Here is a 27,718-nt window from a genome sequence, read left to right on the forward strand (position 1 = left end):
AAGAGCAACGTGGCATGGGCCACTAGGTCGGACGGTGTGGGTCCCGAAGGTCCAAAAGTTGGTCCTGGGGGGGGGGGGGGGGGGGGGGGGGAAGGTTTTGAAAAACACTGCTCTAGAGGGACTGACACTCACTTTACATAGAACATAGAACAGTACAGCACAGAACAGGCCCTTCGGCCCTCAATGTTGTGCCGAGCCATGATCACCCTACTCAAACCCACGTATCCACCCTATACCCGTAACCCAACAACCCCCCCCTTAACCTTACATTTTATTAGGACACTACGGGCAATTTAGCATGGCCAATCCACCTAACCCGCACATCTTTGGACTGTGGGAGGAAACCGGAGCACCCGGAGGAAACCCACGCACACAGGGGGAGGACATGCAGACTCCGCACAGACAGTGACCCAGCCGGGAATCGAACCTGGGACCCTGGAGCTGTGAAGCATTTATGCTAACCACCATGCTACCCTGCTGCCTTTACTTTTTTTCTTATTTAAATACCTGTAGTAACTCTTGCTATCTGCTTTTACATTCTTAGCTAGTGGGCCCGTTTAGCTCAGTGGGCTAGACAGCTGGTTTGTGATGCAGAACAAGGCCAGCAGCGCGGGTTCAATTCCCGTACCAGCTGAGAATTCTGAATTCTCCCTCTGTGTAACTGAACAGGCGCCGGAATGTGGCGACTAGGGGATTTTCACAGTAACTTCATTGCAGTGTTAATGTAAACCTACTTTAGACAATGAAGGGTATTTATTTATTATTCCTCTTTTATTTCCTGGTTAACCTTTCAGCGATTCTCTGTTGTTCTTTATATTCTGACCAATCATTTAACATGTCACTCATCTTTGCACAGTTATATGGTTATTCCTCCGTTTAGAAGTTTTCATTGCAGCAGGCAGGAGTATTCTGAAATATCCATTTAAATGTCTGCCACTGCCTTATTGATCTGTCCCCTGACCGAGCATCCCTGTTCACATCACCCAGCTCCGATTTCATGCCCACATGGTTGCCCTTATTTAATTTTAAAATAATAATCTTTAGTAGTGTCACGAGCAGACTTATATTAACATTGCAAAGAAGTTACTGCGAAAAGCCCCTAGTCGCCGCACTCCGGCACCTGTTCAGGTCCACTGAGGGAGTATTCAGAATGTCCAAATTCACCTAAAAAGCACGTATTTCGGGGGAAACCAGAGCACCCGGGGAAAACCCACGGAGACACAGGGAGAACGTGCAGACTCTGCACAGACAATGACCAAAGCCGGGACACTGGCCCTGTGAAGCAACAGTGCTAACCACTGTGCTATCGTGCCACCCCATACAACTGTTAGTGCGATTCATCTCCCTTTCAAATTCAATTGTATTGTAGTTGCTGTTACCTAGGGGTACCTTTACTCTGAGGTCATTAATTAATCCTGTCACATTACACAATGTTGAATATAATCTCTTAGTTTGTTCCAGAATGTGCTGCTTCAAGGAACTATCTCAAAAGCATTTTCAAGAACTCCTCGTCCAGGCTACTACTGCAAATCTGATTTTTATCAGTTTATTTGACGCTAAAATCACTCAAGTTTATTCCTTTATTACAAATGCCCTATATTATTTCTTGTATATTTTGTGCTATATTGTGGTCCCTGCTGAGGGGCCTGTAGGCCACTCCCATTTGTGATTTCTTTCCCCTACCATTTATCATCTCCATCCAAGCTGATTCGACATCCTGATCTCCTGAACCAAGATCATCGCTACTGCATCGATGCCATCCTTGGTCAACAGTGCTACCCTCCACTTCAACCTAGTGTCCTTTCTTCTTACAATTTATATAAAAATGCCTTGGATGAAGGGACAGAAGGTATGGTTGCTAAATTTGCTGGTGATACAAAGATGGGTAGGAAAGTAAGTTGTAAAGAGGATATGAGTTACAAAAATTATAGATTGGTTAAGCAAATGGGCAAAGATCAGGCAAATGGAATATAATATGAGAAAATGTGAATTTGTCAATTTTTACAGGAAGAATAAAAACAAAGCATGCTATCTAAATGGAGAGATTGCAAACCCTGAGAAAGGAGGATCTGGGTGTTTTAATGCATGAATCGCAAGAGGCTAGTGTGTAGTAGCAAGTAAGTAGTAAAGCTAATAAAACATTATCATTTATTGCAAGGGAAGTTGCATATAAAATTAGGGATGTTGTATTTCAGTTGTACAGATGTGAGATCACACCTGGAGTCTTGTGTACAGTATTAGCCTCCTTAAATGCATTAGCCCAGAAGGTTTATTCAACTAAAACCAGAACGAACAGATTGTCATACGAGGAAAGATTGGACAGGCTAGACTTCTGGAGTTTACAAAAATGAGCAGTGACATGATTGAAACAAATAAGATCCTGAGGGGTCTTGACAGGCTGGATGTGGAGAGAATGTTTTATCTTGTGGGAGAATCTAGAACTAGGGGTCACTGTTTAAAAATAAGGGGTCACACATTTTAAGACCGGGACAAGAAGAAATTTTTTTTCTCTTGAGGCTGGAACACTCTTCCTCATAAGGCAGTGGAATAGAGTATTTGAATGTTTTCAAGGCAGCGTTAGATAGAGTCTTGATAAACAAGGCGGTAAAAGATTATTGATGGGAGGTCACAAGCCGATCAACCAAGATTTTATTGAAAGACTTGAGCAGCCTCAAAGGGCCGAGGTGCCTACTCCTGCTTGAAACCGGTATGGTCGTACGTTTGTTTTTAGAATTTTCTGTTTCTTGGATCATTTGAGTGGAAATTAATTTTGATGTTATGAAGGCACTGTTCCAATCTAAAGGTTATTTTTATTTGGAGTTTAAGAAAATGATCTGCTTTGATGCCACAGCAGTATTTTACAAATTTAGACCAGACAACTGGGAAATGCTGTTTTTAAGTATTAAATCTTGTTTTTCAAAACCTGGCTGTTCTATTCCAGAAAGTCAGTTGGTGCAGGGTAATAATAATAACCTATTAGTGTCACAAGTAGGCTTACATTAACACTGCAATGAAGTCACTGTGAAAATCCCCCAGTTACCACATTCCGGCGCCTGTTTGGGTACACTGAGGGAGAATTCAGAATGTCAGCACTGCCAACTAGCACGGATTTCCCATATTTCATACAGGAAATCTGCTTGAACACGGCAATACGATTTCTATCATTACGCAAATACGCAATCCACTACAGCCCTCGGTAAATCCAACCTGACACCACACTGAAGGAGAAAGCTATGTAAGGCAGGGGAGTTTTTTTTGGGAGGGATGAAAAAAAATATTAAGAGGCAGTTGCCTGTAAAGGGCTGGCTGGCTTTGTGGGTTTCGGGGGGGCTGGGGGATGAGGTGGGAAGAGGAGCTGATTGGCAATCCGCAGTGAATGCATTCCTCCCGAAATGCTTTGATTGGTTTCCTTGGCAACGTCTGCTGGAAGACTGGGCCTCGCGCAGAGGCCCCGCCCTGCACACTATACAGCGCAAGCTTGTCATGTGATCCTCCGCGCGATCTCTCATCGAGGTGACTCTACATGTATGTAAAAGCATGGATTTGCATTTTCCATTTGTGTTTTAGATTTGTGCAATAAAGGTCTAAAAGCTCTAGTTCAGATTGGTGGTATTTTTTTCTCAGAAATGAAAATACTGATTTTATTGCCAAAATACTGATTTTTGTTATCTGGAATACTGTTTACAGTTGGGAAAGGTTGGTAGCTCTGGAAAATCCAATTCTCCTAACAAGCACGTCTTTTGGGACTTGTGGGAGGAAATCGGAGCTCCCGGAAGAAACCGACGCATACACGCGGAGAACTTGCACATTCCGCACAGACAGTGACCCAAGCTGGGAATCGAACCCAGGCTCCTGGTGCTATGAAGCAACAGTGTTAATCACAGTGCTACCGTGCCGACAGTAGTTGAGCCAATCTTTACTTTGTTTTGCATTTATTTGTAGAGTAACAGATTATGTGCATAAACCTCCATACTCAAACGCACTTCAGTTTCAATAAGTATCTCTTTATGGTAGCTGAAGAGAAGCCCCAGTTAATACTTGCTCCCCGCATACAATTAAACACAATTGCTGGTAATAGAGTGCACAATTAACCCCAGCTGGAGTACCTGAGAGGATTTATGAATGAAACTAGTGTTGCTCCAATTGACGAGAGGCTTTAGATGCTTTTCTTAAGATTGGTATATACGGTCCATGTATGGTACAGTGTTGCAAGAATATATAAGCTTTGAAAAATTAGGTCAGTTATGGCATGTGTGTTTAAAAAAAATAAATAAAAAATAACAACATGTTGAGGGTACACAATACTGATCCTCGATCTGTGGAAGCCTTTAGTTCGGACCGCCCATACTTGTGGACTGGCGAGGCCTTTTACTTGAAGCCTTGAGCAAGCAATTTAAGAACTGAACCTTTCAAATTAGATTTTCAAGCAATCTACAGTAAGACTATTAATTAGTATGAGCCTGTGAATCATTTGCTTTAACGCTAAAGCTTTATTTAGCTTTGTCCAATGATCATTAAATATATCCTATACGAGATTATGCACCATTGCAAGAAAACCGCCACTAAAGAATGAAGATTTAATTGTATATTTGGTAGATCCCAAGATTAACTATTGAGAGTGAATATACATTTCAGTTTTCTCCTTCTGCTTTATCCTGTTAGGACTTGGGGAACAGGGGAAACCTGTCCCACTGTCCGATGAAGATCGAGCTGACCAAGCATACAGGGAAAATGGTTTCAATATCTACACAAGTAATAAAATCTCTCTCAATCGGAGCCTCCCTGACATTCGACATCCAAAGTAAGTGAAACAGCTTCCTTCCACTTTGCCATTAATTAAGTTGCCGTTACTTGGTTAAGTGTTGTTGGACATATCCATGTCAACAATATTTTGGGTGGCATGGTAGCATAGTGGTTAGTACTGTTGCTTTGGGTCCCAGGTTCGATTCCGGCTTGGGTTGCTATCTGTGCGGAGTCTGCACATTCTCCCTGTGTCTGGCGTTTCCTCCAGGTGCTCTGGTTTCCTCCCACAAGTCCTGAAAGACGCATTGGGTAATTTGGATATTCTGAATTCTCCCTGTGTACCCGAACAGGCGCTGGAATGCGGCAACTAGGGGCTTTTCACAGTAACTTCATTACATTGTTAATGTAAGTCTACTTGTGACAATAAAGATTGTTGTTATATTTTAGTTTATTTTGTCACTTGTAATATAAAAAGAGAATGCTGGAAAAACTCAACAAGTTCGGCGGTGTTCTTCAGAAGAAGAATCAAGCGGACTTGAAACGTTAACTCTGTTTCTCTCTCCAAAGATGCTGCCAGACCTGCTGAACATTTGCAGCATTTTCTGTTATTATTTTCAAATTTCCTGCATCAGCAATATTTTGCCTTTATTTATCTGATAATGTCACATTTGACTTGATGAACCTGTGGGGTGAGGGAGGGTAAATAACGCTGAGGTCACCAATATGTAAATTATTTACTTTAGATATAAATATCCGTTCTAACAGCTGCAGAACCAGGTGTTTAACAAACTCATGTTACACGATCCAACATGAGTACCCAATTAAGTCATATAAGATGTTTATGCGTATGATTATTTATTATTGAATTCATGATTCACTAGAAGTACTCGGGTACCTGGCTTCACAATTCCAGAGCATGAAAGCATAATCTTCAAATTAGAAACGAAAACTCTCCCTGACCAGCATCTGTGGAGAGCAAAACCGAGTTAACATTTTCAAGTCAGAGATCCTTGTTCAGAACCAAGGGTTCCCAACCTGAAATGCTAATTGTTTCTCTCCACAAATACTCGGAGGTCAGTTGAGTATTTGAAGTATTTTCTCTCTTTCCTATTTCTCGCATTCATAATACTTTGTTCCAGTACCTTAAAAATTAGGGCAGCACCACTGGGGGCTAAAATTAGAAAGCACTTTCACACAGAAAGGGGTGGTGGAAATGTGCAGTAATTCTCCCTGATAAGGCTGTGTATGCGGGGCAGTTGAAATTTTAAAATGTGATACCAATCGAGTTTTGTTTAGTGATGGAAGGAAATGGATGAAATGCAGATGAATGGATTTGAGATGAGAATCTGCCATAATCCAATTAAATAGATCCCATGTTTCTATGTCCCTTTAATCCAGGCCATGGACCACAAGGGTCGGAACTATTACATTTTGTTTGGGATTAGCCTCTGTGTGTCACCTCCTCGAACATCTTCTGAAATGTCTTATGCATATTTACTGGATTCACTTAATGTAATCAGGCAGAAAAAAAACTCCTTTTAAATTTAACAAAGAGAACTTGCCAATAACCAATTCAGACAGGCTAATCAAGGAGAGCCAATCTAAATACTCAAGATTGATCTCAAATTATGGACTTTGGAAGCTTTCCCACAACTGACATTGAATACCTTTTAGACTAGGTCACCTGTTTGCTCCGTCCTTTCCTGAACAGAGGTATTAGGTGGGTGACTTTCCAGCCTAACATAATTTGGACATGTTACGGAAGTGTGAAAAATTGTGGTTGGAGCCTCCACTACCCTTTTCGCTTCCTGCAACAAAAAAAAACGAGCATGCGTGCTACACAGTGCATACGAATTTTATTCCGAACCAAATCTCTCGTCCCATCAAGTTTAAATAATGTTTCCATATCTCTTGAATGCTGACATTCTACTTTCAGTTTGGCTAAGTGGCGTATACTGTTGGCCAACTCAAGAGGTTGTGAATTCAAGATTTGAGCATGAAGTATAGGCCTAAAATTCAAAGGCGTGCAACAGTGCCAGAGATATAGCTTTTCAGATGAGATGGTAAACGGAGGCAAAAGCGGGAGAGGAAATACAATAACTATCACTCGAGAAAATGTACTAGGGAAACTAATGAGGCTAAAGGCTGATAGATTCCATGGACCTCATGGGTTGCATCCTAGGATATTAAAGAAAGTAGCTGTAGAGATAGGGGCTGCATTGTTAATAATTTTTCAAGAATCTTTAAATTCTGGAAAAATCCCAGAGGGTTGGAAAACTGCCAATGTAATACCCTTACTCAAAAAGGAACAGGGAACTATAGGCCAGTTGGCTTAACATCTGTCATTGGGAAAATGTTAGAGTCCATTATAAAGGACGTAATCGCAGGGCATTCGGAAATACATAACATCGTTAAGCGGAGTCAGCATGGCTTCATGAAGGGGAAATCATGCCTAACAAACTTATTAGAATTCTTTAGAGATGGTAATGAGCAGGATAGATAAAGGGGAACGGCACGATGGAAGCTGCTGGGATCTCCAAAAAGCATTCAATAAGGTATTGTATAAAAGACTACTTAATAAGATAAGAGTCCGTGGTGTTGGGGGGTAGTATATTATTAAGAATAGAGGATTGGCTAACTAATAAAAGACGCGAGTTGGGATAAGAGGGCATTTCCAGGAAGGCAACGTGTAACAGTTGCAGAGGCCAGAATTATTTACAATATCTATTAATGACTTGGACGAGGGAACTGAATGTCCTATTGACAGAGATGAGGAGGTACTTTTTCTTTCGGAGGGTAATGAATCTGTGGAATTCTTTATCGCAGGGAGCTTTAGCGGCTGGGTTGTTAAGTATGTTCAAGGGTCAGACAGACAGATTTTATTGGAAACATTCTGAGAGGCAGAATTAATCTGCATTTGGAGAGGCAGTGATTAATCAAGAACAGTCAACATGGTTTTGTTAAGGAGTGGTCATGTCTGACCAACCTCATTGAATTTTTCAGAGAGGTGACCAGTGTGGAGAGGTGACCAGTGTGTCGATGAGGGAAATGTATTTGACATAGTCAACTTGGACTTCAGCAAGGCTTTTAATAAGGTCCCACATGGGAGACGGATAGCGAAGGTTAGAGCCCATGGGATCCAAGGAAATTTGGCAAATTGGATCTAAAATTGGCTGAGTGGAAGGAAGCTGAGGGTGATGTTTGAGGGTGTTTTTCTGACTGGAAGCCTGTGTCCAGTGGGGTCCTGCAGGGATCAGTGTTGGGGCCTTTGCTGTTTGTGCTTTATATAAATTATTTGGGTATAAATGTAGGAGGGTTGATCAGTAAGTTTGCAGATGATACGTAAATTGATGGGGTGGTAAATAGTGGGCGGGATGGCTTTCAATTACAGGAGTAGATAGGCGCGCTGGTCAGATGGGCAGATCAGTGGCAAAGGAATTTGCACAGATAAGTGAATTGGGCAGGACAAACAGGCAAGGGAATACATGATAAACGGCAGGACCCTGGGAAGCACCGACGACCAGAGAGACCTCGGTGTGCAATGACACTGGTCCCTTAAGGTAGCAGAGCAGGTGGATACAGTAGTTAAGAAGGCATATGGTATACCTGTCTTTATTAGCCAAGGCATAGTGTTTAAGCGCAGGGAGGTTATGCTGGAACTGTAGAAAACGTTGGTTAGGCCACAGCTAGAGTGTTGTGTGTAGTTCTGGAATACATTTAGGATGAATGTGATAGCACTGTAAAGAGTGCAGAGGAGATTTACCAGGATCTTGCCTGGACTGGAGAGTTTTAGTTATGAAGAGAGCTGGGAGGCACAGTGGCTAGCACTACAGCTTATGGCGTTGAGGACCCGGGTTCAAATCCCGGCCTGGGTCACTGTCTGTGTGGAGTTTGCACATTCTTCCCGTGTCTGCATTGGTTTCACTCCCACAACCCAAAGATGTGAAGGGTAGGTGGATTGGCCATCTAAATTGCCCTTTAATTGGAAACAAATAATTGGGCGTTCTAAATTTTTTTGTAAAAGGGGAAAAAAATGTTATGAAGAGAGCTTGAATTGATTTGGATTAGTTTCCTTGGCGCAGAGGATACTGAGGTGTGGTGGGGGGGGGGGGGGAGACGGGACATGCTTGAGATGTATAAAATTATGAGAGGCATAGACATCCAGGAACAAACGTTTCTCTTCCGTGGCAGGGTCAATGAGCAGGGGGCAGAGATTTAAGGTTCGGGGCAGGATGTGTAGATGGGAGGTGAGGAAATACTTTTTTATCCAGAGGGTGGTGGGAGTTTAGAATTCGCAGTCTGAAAGGGTGGTAGAGGCAGAGACCCTCATTACATTTAAGAAGTATTTAGATGTGCTCATGTGATCCCAGGGTATACAGGGGCCAAATGCTGGAGAATGGGATTAGAATGGTTAGATAGTAGTTTTTGGTCTGGCACATATGTGATGGGCTGAAGGGCCTTTTCTATACTGACTCAAAGCAGTTATTTGACCATTCTTTCACGGCTTCATTTGTGGAACCTTGCAGAGAGCAGATTGGCTCTTTCGTTTCCCGACATTAAAAAACTTCGATGTTGTGAGCGACATTGCATAAATGCCCAAATTTAAGCTTTTCTTTCGGAAAAACAAAAGGAGTAATATTTGTTTCGTATCTCTGTCATATCTTCGACCTTCACTCTTGGATTCCCCATTCATCTGTGAGGAATAACACTTGATACAGTTTCACAGACTGGATTAAGGAGAATAAATTGAGTTTTCTCCTCGAAAAATGAAGCATTTTCACAAAACGAAATTAAGGTAGTTTGAAAGACTACCCACTCTTTACAATTGTAGAGAGATTCCAATGAGGCAATATTCATTCTGCGCACAATTGTGGGTGGGATTAGAAAAGAATAACAGCCAAAGCTTCCAACCACAATCCAACCACTTCAACTGAGAGCAAGCTTGTGCAAATATGCCAGAAAAGTATCTTTCTTGTTCTCAGCGGTGATTAAATATCTTGCTGATACTCGCTGTCCTAGCCCTCAGAAGTATTGGGCCTGATTTTGCAGTGGTACTGGCAGTGAAACTGTCAGCACTCACCAGCTTTATTTCTCTGGAACTGATACCAACTTCTGGAGTCCAACCATGTGCAGCAGAAAGTGGAAATCTCAAAGTTGTCATTCTCCACTTCTCCAGAAAAGGTGCTGTTGGCCAGCCCCAGACTGTCTATTAGAACTCATTGAACTGATGAGAGCTTTCACTCTTACATTTTTAGCTTGTCAAAAAAAAATTGTTGCATGAAGGATAACTAGATTTTTAGTAGCCTACTAACTTCATAATCAATGCTTAAAACAACCTCTCTAAAGAGTAACTTGGTTGAATATCAAATAACTTCTTAATAAAATAACAAAAATAAGGGTTGTTCATGCTGATAGCCTCATGGACGTTTGGGTTGTGTTTTTAATGTGCTGTCACAGGTCAGGTACAGCAGCTTAACCTTTTTCATTTGGAGCCAGCTATAAGTTAATAACTGACTCTGGAGCCTCAACCTCAAGGAATTTTTCATCCGCCTCTTCTCTTTCAAAATCTGAAACTTCTCTTATGTGCCAATACTTCCTTGCATATAACAGACTTGGACTTTGCATCCTTCTTTGCACTGGCACAATTGACAAAACGAGACCTCAAGAAATCATCTTTCTATTCCTTTGTTCCCGAAAGTTCCTTCTTTGTAGACAAGATACCCAGGATCTCTGTATTGAGCTAACAGTAGCACTGTTCTGCCCTGCCCTCTACTCCCCTGAGCTGCTTCCACAAGCAGATTCAGTTGTGAGTTCCTGTCATAGAATCCGAAAATTTACAGTGCAGAAGGAGGCCATTCGGCTCATTGAGTCAGCACTGGTCCTTGGAAAGAACGCCCTACTTGATTCCGCCCCTCCACCTATCCCCATAACCCAGTAACCCCAATTAACCTTTTTCTGGACACTTAAGAGCAATTTAGCATGGCCAATCCACCTAACCTGCACATCTTTGGGCCCAGTGAGTACTCTGCCAATGTGTCTCTCTGGCCGTCTCTTACTTGGAAGAACATGATTCATCTTCACAATCCTCTTGTCTTGCTTACCAGCAGCAAGAAAATTGAAGAAGTTCTCCTCTGTGATTTTGCACCTAAAGCACGTACATAGATTGGATTGGATTTGATTCATTGTCGTGTGTTCCGAGGTACAGTAAAAAGTATTATTCTGCATACAGTCCAGACAAATTGTTCCATACATGAAAAAACATAGGACATACATAAATACTCTATGTAAATACGTAGACACGGGCATCGGATGAAGCATACTGAGTGTAGTAATACTCAGTAGAGAAGATGTGTAAAGAGATCAGTTCAGTCCAAAAGAGGGTCATTCAGGAGTCTGGTAACAGTGAGGATGAAGTTGTTTTTGAACCTGTTAGTGCGTGTTCTCAGACCTTTGTATCTCCTGTCCGATGGAAGAGGTGGAGAGCGCTTGATGTCAAATGTACGTGCAGGGCACCTGACCTGCTCACTGCTGCCCCTTCTGGCCATAAGACTGCCCACAACCTCATTACTTCTCATTTAAAAGGTGGGATGTGGAAATGCCGGCGTTGGACTGGGGTGAGCACAGTAAGAAGTCTTACAACACCAGGTTAAAGTTCAACACGTTTGTTTCAAATTACTAGCTTTCGGAGCACTGCTCCTTCCTCAAGTGAATGAACATTTAAAAGGTGCCAGTGGGAGCTATTCTCAATAAAATGCTGGTAGTGGCCATTGGGCATTCTCCCGCAATTGGGAACGCCGCGACCAATTGCTCCGTGACCCGCTCAAACCTCCCCATGACCCACTAGTTGCGGCCCTCACTTTGAAAAAACCCTGATCTAGAGTATAAAGACACAGATGTAATACTGGCAGCTCTACAAAACCACACTTGGAGAACTGTGAGCAGATCTGGACACCACACCGTAGGAAGGATATTTGGGCTTTGTAGGGAGTGTGACGTAGGTTTACAAGAATGATCCCTGGACTTCAGGGCTGAAGTTATGAGGAGAGATTATACAAATTAGGCCTGTTTTCTCTAGAATTTATAAGGTTAAGGAGTGACCTGATCGGTCTTCAAGATATTAACAGGAAAAGGGAGGCTAGATAAAGATAAACTGTTTTCATTGGTTGAAGATTCTAGAACCATGGGGCATAGGGTAAAAACTAGTGCCAGGCTGTTCAAAAGAGATGTTAGAAAGCACCTTTACACATAAAGAGTGGCAGAGGTATGAAACTCTCTTCCAACAATGGCAATTGATGGTAGATCAGTTGTTAATTCTAAATCTGAGATGGATAAAGTATTGATAAGAAAGATGTTAAGGGTTGTGAGCCTAAGGCAGGTACATGGAGTTAGACCACAGATCAGCCATGACTTCATTCAGTGGTGGAGGAAGCTCGAGGGGCTGAATGGCTTACTACTGTTCCCATGATGACACTCCTGCTGCAGTATGCCTGGCGGTTCCCTTGGGTCATGCTGACATTGGGAAAGCTGCTTCACCACTGACTGCAAAATCCAGTCCAACCGTTTGAGCTAGGTTCCAGAGGCATTGGTTCCAGAGGAACGGAGAGGTAGATCTTTTTCAAAATCTATTACCTTTTGCAGTAACTGATTCTGTCTAGTTGAGCAAAACCGTCCAAGAAAACAGCCTGGTGGAGTTAATTCAAAAGGCTCCTTACAGTTGAGTGTGTACAGAGTTCTGAGATGTTATAATCTATTGACTGTTTATCTGAAGTCACTTGTGTTCTGATTCTGAGGTTGCTGGTATGTTGTATGAGATCTGTGTTTCCTGATGGATGGATCTTGTGGGTTGCAACATGGCGGTAAACTAACCAATCCATTTCCTGTAGCCTGCTACAGTTTTTTGCTGCATTTATTCTCTGCGCTTGTGGCGCAAGACCTTTCCTCATGTCTAACTCTCCCTGCTCCAACATTCGTGGGCACTTACTCAGCCACTATATCTCCTGATCACTAATTCTCTGCCCAGTTTCCTTTGCTGTAACATCTTTTTTAGCTGCTTGATAGTTCTGAAACCCTGTGGCTTTAATTGCCCATCCAAATTTTTTCGTTTCCCATTCCCCTCCAATTTCTTCCATGTTTTTCTTCTTGTCTTGCACCCTGACCTTTGTGAGGTGCACTACCTAAATTGTAACAAAACAGTGCTAGCATAAGAATGGCTTATATATTCTTCAAAGCAGCAGAAGCCCGAGGATTAGTCTTTGGTAAAGGGAAGATGAGGGCTGACAAAGAGAAACAGCTGTGATAACTTTGCTTTCCTTTTAAATCCCTCACCATGAGTTTTCATTGCACAGTTACAGATTCTGAGGTGCAATGGTGTACAATTCGATGATTTATTCGTATTCAGCTTTTAGCTTGAGAATTGCCTGAATGTCACCTTCATTGAATTTTCCATCATTTTTGCTTGTGAAATCAGAATTACTTATGGAGGAATAAAATGGGCAACTATCAAATTAAATTAAACACGCTAGTGGCTGAACATTAGTGTTGCACAATAACCTGTGTCTTTAGCATAGTAAAATGTCCCAAATTGCTCAAGGAGTGTTACCAAACAAAATGTGACACCAAATCGCATTGGATACTGGCCCAGATTTTTCATTAACAACAATGTGAGTCAATCAGCACTCTGTGTTAAGAACATAAAGAACTAGGAGCAGGAGTAGGCCAACTGGCCCCTCGGGCCTGCTCCACCATTCAATGAGATCATGGCTGATCTTTTGTGGACTCAGCTCCACTTTCCGGCCCGAACACCATAACCCTTAATCCCTTTATTCTTCAAAAAACTATCTATCTTTACCTTAAAAACATGTAATGAAGGAGCCTCAACTGCTTCACTGGGCAAGGAATTCCATAGATTCACAACCCTTTGGGTGAAGAAGTTCCTCCTGAGTTCAGTCCTAAATCTACTTCCTCTTATTTTGAGGCTATGCCCCCTAGTTCTGCTTTCACCCGCCAGTGGAAACAACTTGCCCGCATCTATCCTATCTATTTCATTCATAATATTATACGTTTCTATAAGATCTCCCCACATCCTTCTAAATTCCAACGAGTCCCAGTCTACTGAACCACCTCATAATCCAATCCCTTCAACTCTGGGGTTAACCTAGTGAATCTCCTCTGCACACCCTCCAGCGCCAGTACATCCTTTCTCAGGTAAGGAGACCAAAACTGAACACAATACTCCAGGTGTGGCCTCACTAACACCTTATACAATTGCAGCATAGCCTCCCTAGTCTTAAACTCTGTCCCTCTAGCAATGAAGGACAAAACTCCTATTGCCTTCTTAATCACCTGTTATTGTGGAGTTGTTTGGACTACGACCTCCGGTGTGTGCACATGCACAGTTATAGGTAAAATTCTGAGTTACCCAGCTTCTCCACAGGCTGTGAAACAACAATACCTTGATAGAGTTGGCAGTGAAACCCATGCAGCAGCATGATGGCGCAGTACATGGCTACTAGTTATGGGAGGGAGGAGAAGGGGTGAGAATAGAAGTGTGGGAAATGGGACTACACAGTCAAGGACTCCGTCAACCATGGCGTGCAGGGTAGAATAATCCTCGTTTGAGGGAAAAGAAAAACATAGCAGATGCACTGCGACAGAGAGTCATAGCAGACGTGACAGAAATAGTGAAACTTGGAAAATGGAATGCAGTACTTTTAGGAAGCAGGAGGAAGGATTGTTAAGGTAGCTAACAGAGTCAGTGGATTAATAGTGAAAAGCAGGAATGGAAACAAAGGAGTCAAGGAAGAGAAGAGACAAAGATAGACTATGTGAAGTTGAGAGAAGGGTGAAAATTGGAAGCAAAGTTTGTGGAACTCAAGGAGACAAACCATGCTTTTGATGTGTCTTTTTCCTCAACTGAGTAATCTCCAGGCGTAGTTGACACGGTCTGTCTGTTTTTCTCACTTTTCTTTTCTCACCTTTTTTACCTTTCTCTTCCCTTCCAGGGATGTGATAGGGTTCTCATTATTTTAATTTCCACCCCATCAATCCCATATTCAATGGACCATCCTCCATTTCTGCCATCTCAATTGTGATGTCACAAAACACATATTCCCCTCCCTGTTCTTTCAGCATCTTCATTCTGTGTCACACTGGCCCCCTCCTCTTCCCAAAAAATCTTTTGATGCAAGTGCACATGTGCTCTTTCACTTCTTCTCCCCTCACTGTGGAAGGTCTAAAATACTTTTTCTGCGTGAAGGGACAATTCACGTATACTTTTTCAAGTCAGTATACTATATTAGTTGCTCAGTCTGCTCTACATTGGGGAGACCAAATGAAGGTTGGGTGACTGTTTTGTGGTACAACTCCATTAGGTCCCCAAGCATAACATTTAGTTTCTGGTCATTTTGATTTTCCATCTTGCTCTCACAATGACCTCTCTGTCCTCGACCTATCGCAGTGTTCACAGAATCCCTACAGTGCAGAAAGTGACCATTTGGTACATCACGTCTGCACCGACTCTTCGGAAGGCCACCCTACCTCGGCCCAATCCCCCACCCACCCGACCTTTGGACATTTAGGGGCAATTTAGGATGGCCATTCCACCTAGCCTGTGTATTCTTAGACTGTGGGAGGAAACCGGAGCACCCGGAGGATATCGATGCAGAAACAGGGAGAATGTGCGAACATTTCCCGGGTACCTGGTGCTGTGAGGCAGCATTGCTAACCACTGTGCCACCATGCTGTGCCATGTTCATATGAAGCTCCGTGTCAATTCAAGGGACATCACCTCATCTTTCAATCAGGCACCTTGCAGCTGTCCAGACTTGCCATTGAGTACAGCAATGTTAGATCATATTCTCTGCCCACTTTTGTTTCAATTTTCTTTACAGGTTGCCCTTGCTTTGGACTCTATGCCCCTATTAATAAAGCCCAGGATACATGGGGGCTTTAACTGCCTCTCCACTGTCCTGCCGCTTTCAATGATCTATGCCAGGGGTGGGCAAACTTTTCTGTGCAAGGGCCACATTCAGAAATTCACATAGTATATTAAGTAAAATAATTACTTCACCCGGGTATGATTCTGGGCGCCTCATATAGGATATAGAACAGTACAGCACAGAACAGGCCCTTTGGCCCTCGACGTTGTGCCGAGCAATAATCACCCTACTCAAGTCAACGTATCCACCCTATACCAGTAAGTAACCCAACAGCCCCCCCCCCCCCCCCCCCCCCCCCCCCCCCCCCCATTAACCTTAAAAAAAAATAATAAAAATTAAAAAAAAAATTTTTTTTTTTTTTTAATGACTTGGTGGGCCGCATAAAGACCTTTGGCGGGCCGCATGCGGCCCGCGGGCCGTAGTTTGCCCACTCCTGATCTATGCATATATTGTCAGGTAAACAAAGGTATTTTAAGGGAGTTATAATATATTGGTAAACATTGGAAATAATGTATAGGCCAGAAAGATATCTACAGTGGTGCTGATCTTTTTTGAGAAATTACCACAGTTTGAGAGATATTATTTGAAAGAACAGTGGATATTGGTGACTTGACCTCGGAGTTTGTTTTTTTTTTTGTTTGGGGGATATAGGCATCGCTGGCTGGGCAAGCATTTATTGCTATCCCTAATTGCCCTTGAACGAGTGGTTTCTGAGGGCATTTAAGAGTCAACCACATTTCCGTAGGTCTGGAGTCACTTGTAGGCCAGACCAGGTAAGGGTGGTAGATTTCCTTCCCTAAAGGACATAATGAAATGAAAAATGAAATGAAAATCGCTTATTGTCACGAGTAGGCTTCAAATGAAGTTACTGTGAAAAGCCCCTAGTCGCCACATTCCGGCGCCTGTTCGGGGAGGCTGTTACGGGAATCGAACATAAGTGAACCAGATGGGTTTTTACGACAATGGTCATTATTAGACGATTAATTCCAGATATTTATTTATTTATTTTCCCCTTCCTTTATCAGAGTTACAAAGCCAGAGCTCAGAGTGTGGACAGGGGCGATAATCCAGCTCCTTGCCTGCTCCAAAAACCAATTCAAATTGAATCCAATTCATGGTCCCCACAAGAGAGACATACCAGGCATTATACCTGATCCCACGCTCATCTTAGCCAAAAGGCCAAGAAGTGCGACGCTTGATCTTAGCCAAAAGGCCAAGAAGCGATAATTCCAGATATTTATGAAGTTAAATCTCACCACCTGCCATGGTGGGATTCCACCTGGGTCCCCAGAGCATTACCCTAGATCTCTGGATTACCAGTCCAGTGGCAATACCACTACATCACCGCCTCCCCTAAAAGCCTTTAAGACAAAATAAATCCTAAAGGGGATTGTGTAGCTCCTGGACGGGAGATGCTGTTAAAAGTGGCGCGGAGCTTTGTTGCATTTGGAAAAGCTGGCCTGGGTTTCAGAATGCGAGCCGCCAAGGGAAAGCCTAATTTAAAAGAAGGTTTGAAAGTGTGACTTTTGAAAGCAGAATTCAAAATCACTTGTGTGGAAGCCGGAGTTCAGTGAGACATGGTGGCTCCTGGTATTAGAATAATCTGGGGAGATTTTGAGGCAAAATCAAAGACATTCACATGGGTTCCAAGAGGAGTGTATCTTACCACGGCCAGCTTGTGTCTTTAAAAGGGATTTTGTGAGTTAATGAGACCATTGTATCTAAAAATGTACTTTGTAATCCGTGTCAACCCTAAAACCTGTGTGCAATTGTTAAACTAGGCTGGGAGGGGGGGTTAATGGCGTACTGTATCATACAATTTTTTCATGTTTAATAAATGTTTTTTTTTCTTATTAAAGCTAATTAGCGGGCCTGTGACTCAGTTCCTCCACTTTTTATGGAAAAAAGTATAAGTTACGGTCTTTTGATACCGATTTCCAGTCTGGAATCTTCCCATCCAGTTTTTTGTATTTTTATTGGGTCTTCACATTTTATATTGCAGCTGTACAAAACTCTGGTGCGACCGCATTTGGAGTATTGCGTGCAATTCTGGTCACCGCATTATAGGAAGGATGTGGAAGTATTGGAAAGGGTGCAGAGGAGATTTACCAGAATGTTGCCTGGTATGGAGGAAAGATCATATGAGGAAAGGCTGAAGGACTTGAGGCTGTTTTCGCTAGAGAGAAGAAGGTTAAGAGGTGACTTAATTGAGGCATACAAGATGATCAGAGGATTAGATAGGGTGGACAGTGAGAGCCTTTTTCCTCAGATGGTGATGTCTAGCACGAGGGGACATTGCTTTAAATTGAGGGGAGATAGATACAGGACAGATGTCAGAGATAGGTTCTTTACTCCGAGAGTAGTAAGGGCGTGGAATGGTCTGCCTGCAACAGTAGTGGACTCGCCAACACTAAGGGCATTCAAATGGTCATTGGATAAACATATGGATGATAAGGGAATAGTGTGGATGGGCGTTAGAGTGGTTTCACAGGTCAGCGCAACATCGAGGGCCAAAGGGCCTGTACTGCGCTACTATGTTCTACAATTCATAAATTGTATATTACAAAACTGCGCAAAAAAGGAAAATAAAAAAGACAAACAGAAATCAGCACATATATTTACATACCTTATTCCCCGTGTGGTTGTGGCCCTCTTTAGTCGGCATGCATCTGTTATAATCCGGGCGGTATGGCCAGGGCGCATATTTACAGGTGTCTAAAGTTTAGTTTGGGCTTCAGATTGCCCTTGGACCCAACCCCTGCAGCTTTTCCCTTGTCCCTTTCCTTCCCCCCCCCTTTTCCTTTTTGCCCCGTGGCTCGTTTGTGTTCCCCCGCCCCCTACTCTACTGGTTGCTGGCTATGAACAGACATTGAAGCAAGTTGATGAATGACTTCCAACATCCTGTGGAAGTCCTCTTCCGACACCTGGATGGCAATTTTATTTTTCTCTAGCCTGAGAAATTGCGCCAAGTTAGCGGCCTGCCCTTGACAACGCCCGTTCTGACCTCCATGACTATCTCAGTCACGCAGCTCCAGTCGCCCCACCAGAAACTTTGCCAGGATCGTAGGGTCTATGTTGATGGACCCATCGGGCCCGTACTCATTCAGGTCTTTGTCCTTTTTGGGTACCAGCGATATTGAGGCTTGTGTAAGTATTGGTGGCAGGGTGCTCCTTACTAGCGATTCTGCAAATATCTCCCGCAGGTGCGGGCCCAATGCTGGTGTGAATCCATCTGGCCCCGTTGTCTTCCCCGCCTGCATGAAATTCATACTCCCCATGACTTCCCCCCCAGTTCTAATGGTGTTTCCAGGCCCCACGTCTGTTCTTCCCCCACAATCAGCATATCCAGTCCATCGAGGAACTGCTTTATCCCCAAGTTTCCCCCCCCACCCCCCGGAGGTAGGGGTTTCAGAGGTGTACAGCCCCCGGGAGAAGGTTACGAAGGCTTCATTGACCTTTTCTGGCATGGTGATTAGCCTACCACTACCATCCTTCACTTGGGCTATTTCCGTCATGGCTGCCTGCTTTCTCAGCTGGTGAGCCAGCAGGCGGCTGGCTTTGTCTCTATCCTCATAAAAGGTCCCCGACGTCTGATGGAGCTCATGCGCTGCTTCCCCCATGAAGATCAGGTCAAAGTCCATCTGTAACATTTTTCTCTCCGCCAGTAGTTCCCAGTTGGGGTTGAGGAGTACCGCCGATCCACCTCCAGTGTAGAGTCGACCAGCTGTTGTACTTGCACAGATTAAGAAAGTTGCAGGTTTAATGTTTGAGAAAGCCCTAAGCTGCTGGTTATTAATTGAGAGTGTAAAAAAAAAGCCTTTTAACAAATGTTTCATCGCAATGGCTATTTCAGGTTCTACAATAGTTGTTACATTAATTGCGCTTCTTTAATTGACAGCTGCAAGAAGAAACTTTATTTGGAGAAACTTCCAAATACCACAGTGATTATACCATTCCACAATGAAGGCTGGTCCTCGCTCCTTCGAACTGTGCACAGTGTCTTTAATCGCTCACCACCAGAACTTATTGCAGAAATCATACTCGTCGATGACTTCAGTGATCGAGGTAAACATGTTGAGCTATAACTTAAAAACATTAAGGGTAGATAAATATTCTTTAAAATTGCCATGAACTAAATGTGAAGTAATTTTGAGTTTTTCAAAGATGCAGTTCCTCAAATGTTCTCCATCCTACTTGCACATAACTGGGATGTCTCAGTTAAAACAAAAAGACAGAAAGCCAGTGCGTAATAAAAACTAGCTTCACTGAAGAGTACAACAGCCTGTTGTCTAATGTAAGTTATGAAAAAATGAATAAAATTTGGGAGCTGCCAAGTCTTGGGCTGTTTTTGCGATCAGACTTGCATGACTCAGTTCCTGTTTTCAGTTTCACTGACAGCTACCTGTAATCCTCTATATGCAATTCATGTCCCAAAAGCGACGTTCAGGAAACCAAGGCCGGAACACTTTTGGATTGTTCAGTATAATGAGAACTTTTTAACAATGAACTTTTAATGAATTATACATTCTATTAATGGATCCTAGTGCATTTTTAAAGGTTAAATCACAAAAGGATTGCTCTTCTCCTTGCTCAGTAATGTGTGCTTTTTTATTACAATTCTTTTTCTTTCAGAAAGGAAAAAAGTAATAATTTTATTGTCATTTCAGAAACAAGAACATGATTATGTGAAACTAAATTGTTGGATTAACAGGTTTTGGGAGTTAATACTGTGGGAGCAGTATGTAGGATGCACAGCTCGCGTGCAGGGATCACCCAGGTGGGAAGTGCTACTGTGGGCATGAGTCAGATATTGTCTAACGATATGGCGCTCGGGGCTCATCGCAGAGCGGGCTGTCATCGTCCTCCATCCCATGGACCAGATTCGCTGTCACTGTTATCCCAGTGCCCCCAGCTCGTTGTGCAGCAGGTGTATATATAATGGAGGGGAGTGTGCATGTGGGGGGTTCGGTGGTATCCAAAGCGTCCCGTGCTCGCTGGCCCTGACAATGGTGTAGTGTGGCCTCCCATGCATGGCCAGCCCCCATGTCCCACCCATTGTCCCTCTCCCCCTCACCTCCTCTTCTGACGAGGCATGACTTTGCCCCTCATCCTCCTCTAGCACATCGCCCCCTCAGCAGACCACAACGATGCAACCTCAAACTGGAGGGCTCCTCCAGAGCGGTCCAGGCAACTTAAGTGCATTTTCAGCTCCCTGGAGCACCTCTCGACCACACCCCTGGTCGCACAATGGACATCAGTTACTTGCCCAGGTTATCATGAAAGTGGCATCACCATCTCAAGGGCAATTGGGGATGGGATACAAATGCTGGCCATGCCAATGACACTCGTACCCATGAAATAATGAAAAGGAAAACCTCTTTCCCCAGTGATCTCTATCATGGGGACGGGAAAAACTGGAAAAAATACTATCACCCCCTAACTCGCCCCTTAGTTGCGCATCGTCTGAACTTGAGCTCACTTAAACGACTAACACATGGCTTCAAAAAGTAATACAATCATAATGTTATGAGTGTGGCGGTCTTCGTGCTTAAGGGTAGCTTGTTAATGTTTTAAATATTTTCCAAAAATTAAATCTTAAGGGCTTTGTGTTGTGATATTCAGTTTTATGTGTCCTCACAGTTTTCTCTAGTCACTTTTTAATGATGAGGAGATAAAGGGAGACCTAAAACTGTCAGGTTCATAACACAGCAGAGAACCAAGATAAACACAGAAAGCACAAAAGAGAACTGAAAAAGGAACTCCGGGCAAAGAGAGTATAGATTAGCAGGTGTCATTGAAAAGAAGGAGGGAGTAGAGAAATTGAATAGATAACAATGGACGAGGAGTAGATACTTAAAAGCACTGGAAGTACTCAGAAAGTAGAAAAATCAGCCAGTCAGATGGAACACACCCCAGATTGCTGAGGGAAGTGAGGGTCGAGAACATGGAGGATGTGGCCACAATCTTCCAATTTTGTACAATAAAATGTGTTTTTTCTTGGATAGTAGTCTTGAGTACTTAGAAATCTTCCCAAATTATGCTGTGCAATTTTTATGGGTACGTTTGTTTGTTCTATATAGCCTACTTTAATTTTAGCCTACATTGCTCTCAATCAGTCGTAGACATAAATTACATAAATAGTCACAACTTGAGTAGATATGATATGCTCAGGATTTTGTAGCTGATGAAATGATTTTTAATGTTTACGGAGTTTGTATTTTAAGTTCTAAAATTTTCCTTTCAACAGAAAATGCATCTTGCGTAATCTGGACTTCCTAAAAAAAAAAGTTACATTTACCACAGCAAAACATATAAGCCAAAATTCTAAAAGAAATTGCAAGTTGTTGTTGTGGCAAACGTAGTTTATTTTGTAAATTTCAGACAAACTATGCTTTGGTCAACCATACTTTAGAAACTGACATACTAGCTGTGTCAAACACCAACCAGATCAGCTAATATAATTGTTGTTTCTAGAAGGTATCTGAACAGGAGCAGGACCATGCATGGCAACGTCTGGGATATGTATATTGTGGTAACATAGCCCCCATTGTGGGGGCAAGCTCCACTGACTTACGTGGCTGGCTCTGGGCCAATCGCTTGGGAGTGTGTGAACCTTGGCCAATGGGGGTTTTGATGGAGCCCTGGGGGAGGACACTGGGCAGAGTGGACCAAGGAACTGAAGAGTAAAGACCTATATACAGTGTCCTGTACTTATTATCTATTTGCCTTTTATCAATTAACCCCTTTTGTTAACTACTGGAAGCCACCACATTGGAGAGGAGGAAAATAATTTTTGATTGCAGCTGACAGCCACTGTGAATCGAGTGGGGGGGGGGGGGGGGGGGGGGGGGGGGGGGGGGGGGGGGGGGGGGGGGGGGGGGGGGGGGGGGGGGGGGGGGAGAAAGAGGAGAGAAAGGGATGTTGAGAAAACAGAAGCTCTAGCAAGAGTTGGAATCATTTAAACCACAAATGGAAATGCCTATCATTGGGAAACTAGACCCATTTGACCAACTGGTTGAATCATGGAATCAGTACATCAAACAACTCGGTTTCTTCTTTACTGCGAACGAGATCACAAGTTGAGGACAAGCAGAAGGTGATACTTCTGACAGTTTGCGGGCCCTAGATGTACTATTTGATTAGAAACCTCACGTCCCCAGAGAAACCTGACTCGAAAACCTTTGACCAGATAGGGAAATTGGTTAAAGAGCATTACAACCCAAGGCTCTCTATTATCCTCCAATGTTATAAGTTCAACTCTGCAGATTCTGTCTCAGCCTTCATAGTCAGGCTTCGCCAGCTTGCTGAGCACTGTGAATTTGGGACCACGCTGAGTGATCTGTTGCACAACCAGCTGGTTTGTGGAATCCATAACCTCAATATCCAGAAGTAGCTTCTCATAAGAACATAAGAGCTGGAGTAGGCTATGTGGCCCCTCGAGGCTGCTCAGCCATTCAATAAGATCATGGCTGATCTTTTTGTGGACTCCGCTCCATTTATCCACCCACTCGCCATAATCCTTAATTCCTTTACTGTTCAAAAATCTATCTGTCTTTGCCTTAAAAACATTTAACGAGGTAGCCTCAACTCCTTCACTGGGCAGGAAATTCCAAAGATTTACAACCTTTGGGTAAAGAGGTTCCTCCTCAACTCAGTCCTAAATCTTCTCCCCCTTATTTTGAGGCTATACCGCCTATTTCTAGTTTCACCTGCCAGTGGAAACAACCTCCCTGTTTCAATCATATCCATTCCCTTCATAATTTTATGTTTCTATAAGATCCCCCATTCTTCTAAGTTCCAGTGAGTATAATCCCAGTCTACTGAGTCTCATAAGCCAACCCCCGCGTTTAAAAGTATTTCTCAAAACAGTGAAATGGCTGATTGCTGGGGACCCCGTCAAAATGATAAAAGCACACAAAAATAAGAACAAACTGACCGGCTGCAGGTAGCCTGAGTGGAAAAAATAGTTACTGCCTTGAAGGGGCAATGACATTTAAAGCTCCACCTAATACAAAAAAACAGCCATGGACAGATAATTATAAGAGCCATACTCATTTTGGGGAAGGAAATGGCTAAACCAGATCCAAGAATGGAGTTTTGGAGGAGAGAATGTTTAGTTTACAGGAGAATTATAGGATTAAATAAGGAATCAGAAGTACAATCTCATGGGTTCTGATAAAGGGCCAGTTGGACTTGAAACGTTAATCATGTTCTCTCTCTCTCTCTCTCTCTCTCTCTCTCTCTCTCTCTCTCTCTCTCTCTCTCTCTCTCTCTCCAGGTACTGCCTGACCTGTTGAGTTTTTCCAGCATTCTGTTTATTTCAGATTCCAGCATTGCAATATTTTGCTTATTTTGGTTTATATTTGTGATTGGTTTATTTGTAAGTGAAGTACTCCGTAGCCAGATCAATACTCTGCAATATTTGGTGAGATATTAAAATGCTTTGTCAGATATTTTAAAACTCAAGTTGCGGAGAGAGCAGACACTAGAAGAAGATCCATCACACTCCCAATAAAGTGTCGTGCACAACAGATAGCCGAGGGCGATAGAAGATTCCAGAACGAGGGACACAATTTCAAATAAACCACAAAATGGTTGCTGACCCTATCAGTGCAATAAAATGCACACGCTGAAGAGTTCAGTACAGAAGAAATGGCTGAAATGCAGCTAAAATGCTTAAAAGTAGAGATTTGTGCAAATGCTGCCACAGTACCCAAACTACAACAGCATTATGGAGTGAGCAGATGGCTGTGGATGAAGGAAAGGTACCTGAGGTAACTCAAAAAGAAAAAATAAACCAAGCTGTTCTGCAGGGAAATGTTCCCATCAGAGCTGAACTGGAAAATTTGATAAGGTTCAAGCTGAGTATATACCTTTCAAAATGCATGATTAACTTTAATGTCTTTAATGAACCAAGCTGTAAGTGAACTAAAGAAACAAATTTCAGAGACAATGCAAGTACCAACCTGGAATTCCAGAGTTGGCAATCAAAGGGAAAACTTAATCAGATGTACAGACAGGCAGAAAGGGTAGTCAAAGAAGTTGTGACCCTGAAAGATGCCTTAAAGAATCAATGTATAGCCACAGAAAATATGAATGAGAAAGGACATTGAATATTACTTCAGAAAATGCAACTCAGTAGCAACAAGGTGATGCTCTGAAACCAAAGGGGGTTGGCAAGAGATCGACAAGAACATTGAAACACCAGCTAATTGCTCTTCAAGATCAAATGGAAAAAGGAATGTGTAACCATTCAGCAACATGAGGAAACTAAGATTATCTTAAGCAACAGTTTGGAAGAAGAACAGAAGACACTTGAGGCTCTGCTGAATTACAGGAAAACTCGGGATGAAACAAGTAAGCTTTGCAAAGAAAAGGAAAATCTGTTGAAGAATCTTCACATGTTACAAGTATCCCCAAGACTAAGTTTGTTCCTCCTAGAATGTTACAAAGAGAAGCAAAATTAATTTAAAGTTCCTCTGAACAAACTGAAGAAACAGTTGGCAGTGAAGATTCAGCAAGGTTCAATATTCTAAAAGGAAGCTGGAAGCTTCAAGGAAACGACTGGAGCTGAAGAACCAGAAAATGAGGAGGCATTGAAAGGAAAGGCCATAGAACTTTCCAAGTTTTGAGCAGACAGTGAAGCCATGAGTAGCACAATTACAGAACTGAAGTGGGTTCAGACTTCGCCGGAGATGGACCTCGCCAACAGTGAAACCAAAATGAAGGACAGGGTTCTGCCGGAGATACCGAAAGAAAAGACCGAAAGAAGGTCGGAAAATGTAAATCTGGCATTAAACGCAAGGAACTAGAAGAAGAAAATGCACTGAGTTGTTGAAATATAAAATGACTAAAGTAAAAATCAAGAACCGTGAATGTCAAGAAAAATTTGAACAGATGCAAGGAAAAGTAGAAGTAAAATTAAGAATGTGAACTTGAAGGATAGCACAGCCAAATCAGATTAATTGAAGGAAAAACTGGCCAATGTAAAGAACCAGCTTTCAGTTTGATGAAATGTTGAAACTTCATCATGAATAAAGCAATTAAGTTATTGAACTTCGGTCCAGTCTGGAGAAAATGAAAGATGCGCTGTGCAGTCTGGATGAGCAAATCCAGATTTCATAAACAGAAAATAAAATCCTAAGAAACAGATTGACGACCTAGCGTGTGAATTGGAAGAATCTGAGGAGCAGCCATTGACCATGAGGAAAAGATTCAAATGGAACTGAATGCCCAGGTGAAGTTGTGTGTGTTTAAGGATCTCAAAGATAACTCTGAAACAAAATCTCAGCAGAGTAGTTGTTGAGTTGAATGAAAAGCTGTATAAGCTTGTGAATAATTTGAAAACAAAACAGCAAACAAATTGTTTGGCTGAAATTGTGAAATAAGTGGAAATTAAGGTTCCATTTGTGAAACATCAATATCCAGCAAGAACACAACAGAGACTATGGAAAAAGGAAATTTGAGTCCACTCTATGAATGAACATTTCCATTGGAAGGAATGGGATAAACCCGCAGTGTTTTTTTTTTATAAAGCAGACGGGTTGTTAACAAAGAGAAACACAACTCAAAGGAGTACAAAAGGTGAATCGAAGGGAGATAATCAATTACCAGAAACAAGCAGTACTACCACTCCTTCAAATGTGATGGACTGTCAAATCTCAAGAGCATCTGAATTTTGAAACATACTAGCCTCAAGATCTTATCAATGAGACACAAAACCAACCGATTACACAGCCATAACATATTGTAAACAGATAACTTTCAAAAAGCAATTCTATAGTCTGGGATTTAGACTAATCATCTTGATGCCTGTGGGGGTGAAAAAAATCCAAATGGCAAAATTCATCGCAGTATTCATTGTTGGCAATAAGGAACCAAAATGATGGAATTAAAATAGATTATTAATATTTTAAATATGGCGAAGGATCTCTGTGGTTTAAGGAGACTGCACACCCACTCAGGGCAACTAGGTATGGGTAATAAATATGGGCATGAGTCTTCCAGTTAGTGGCAAAGCTGTGGCTCACGCCTTTATGTTTTTACCTTTTTTGCTGACTACAGCAGGAACTTCGTGTCCCAGCTACAGCATTGATCAATTGTTGAGGTGAAAAGGGAGGAGGCCTAGAGGCAAAGTGTAGTTGAAGTGAAACCACATTTCTTTTGCCATCATGAACTGAAGGCTGTCCCTTGCCTTCAATTTGGTGTTCTCAATAATTTTAATTAACTAATTCTCCATTCTACAACCCCCCCCCCCCCCCACCCAAAAAAAACCCTGCAAACTGGGTGGGGCTGAGCCAGGGGAGGGGTGTAAACTAAGGGTGTAGGAAGAGGGTGAGATAGGGTTATGAGTGAGGGAGTGCTGTGAGCCAGGCGTGCAGTGGTAGAGGTTTAGCAATATTGATATTTCAGGATTATGTAGACATTCCTCCTGATTGATAGGTCTGCTCCAGGCAGGCTCAATGCATGCTGGGTATAGAGCAAATAAATCAGTGTTAAAAAGGTAGCTAAATTCTGGACTAACAGCTGAAGCTTACACAATGCCAGGTCCCAGGGGAGCCATCAACGGATGATCCCACTGCGCCCTTTCTGGCGACCTGATCTCTTCAGAGCTTCGAATACTGTTGTGTTCCTCAAATGTCCAAAGAAATGCAGGTTAGGTGGATTGGTCATGAAAGTAAATTTCCCCATAGTGTTCAAAAGATTAGGTGGGGTTACTCGGTTACAGGGATAAGGTGGAGGCATGGGCTAAAGTAGGTACAGACTCGATGGGCCGAATGGCCTCCTTCTGCACTGCGGATTCTATGCATAGTAGCGAATGTCTTAAGCATTCACTGCTAATGGGATTGGAAGATTTGGGCCAATTGTCTAGCCTGTATTGCACATATCCCAAGAATAAAATAAGCATGGACAAATGTTTTGAGTCATTCTGCTCTTAGATATCTGATCAGTCTCACACATGAGGCCCCAACAAATGAATTTAGGAGCTGCTGTGCTTTCTTTTGAATGGTAACACTGCAATCTGAGACCATGGTTCC

At 42.6% G+C, this 27,718-nt stretch overlaps 1 protein-coding gene across 1 annotated transcript in view; it reads left to right on the top strand.

Moving 5' to 3' along the window:
* Nucleotides 1–27,718, top strand: part of LOC119965283 (polypeptide N-acetylgalactosaminyltransferase 10-like) — a 136,866-nt gene that overhangs the window by 55,746 nt on the left and 53,402 nt on the right. Inside the window, exons 3-4 of the mRNA XM_038795806.1 lie at nucleotides 4,663–4,801; nucleotides 19,579–19,745. Coding sequence (XP_038651734.1) covers nucleotides 4,663–4,801; nucleotides 19,579–19,745 — 306 coding nt within the window. The remainder of the gene's footprint in view (nucleotides 1–4,662; nucleotides 4,802–19,578; nucleotides 19,746–27,718) is intronic.

Source organism: Scyliorhinus canicula, chromosome 4, assembly GCF_902713615.1.
Source record: "Scyliorhinus canicula chromosome 4, sScyCan1.1, whole genome shotgun sequence".
Classification (NCBI taxonomy): domain Eukaryota; kingdom Metazoa; phylum Chordata; class Chondrichthyes; order Carcharhiniformes; family Scyliorhinidae; genus Scyliorhinus; species Scyliorhinus canicula.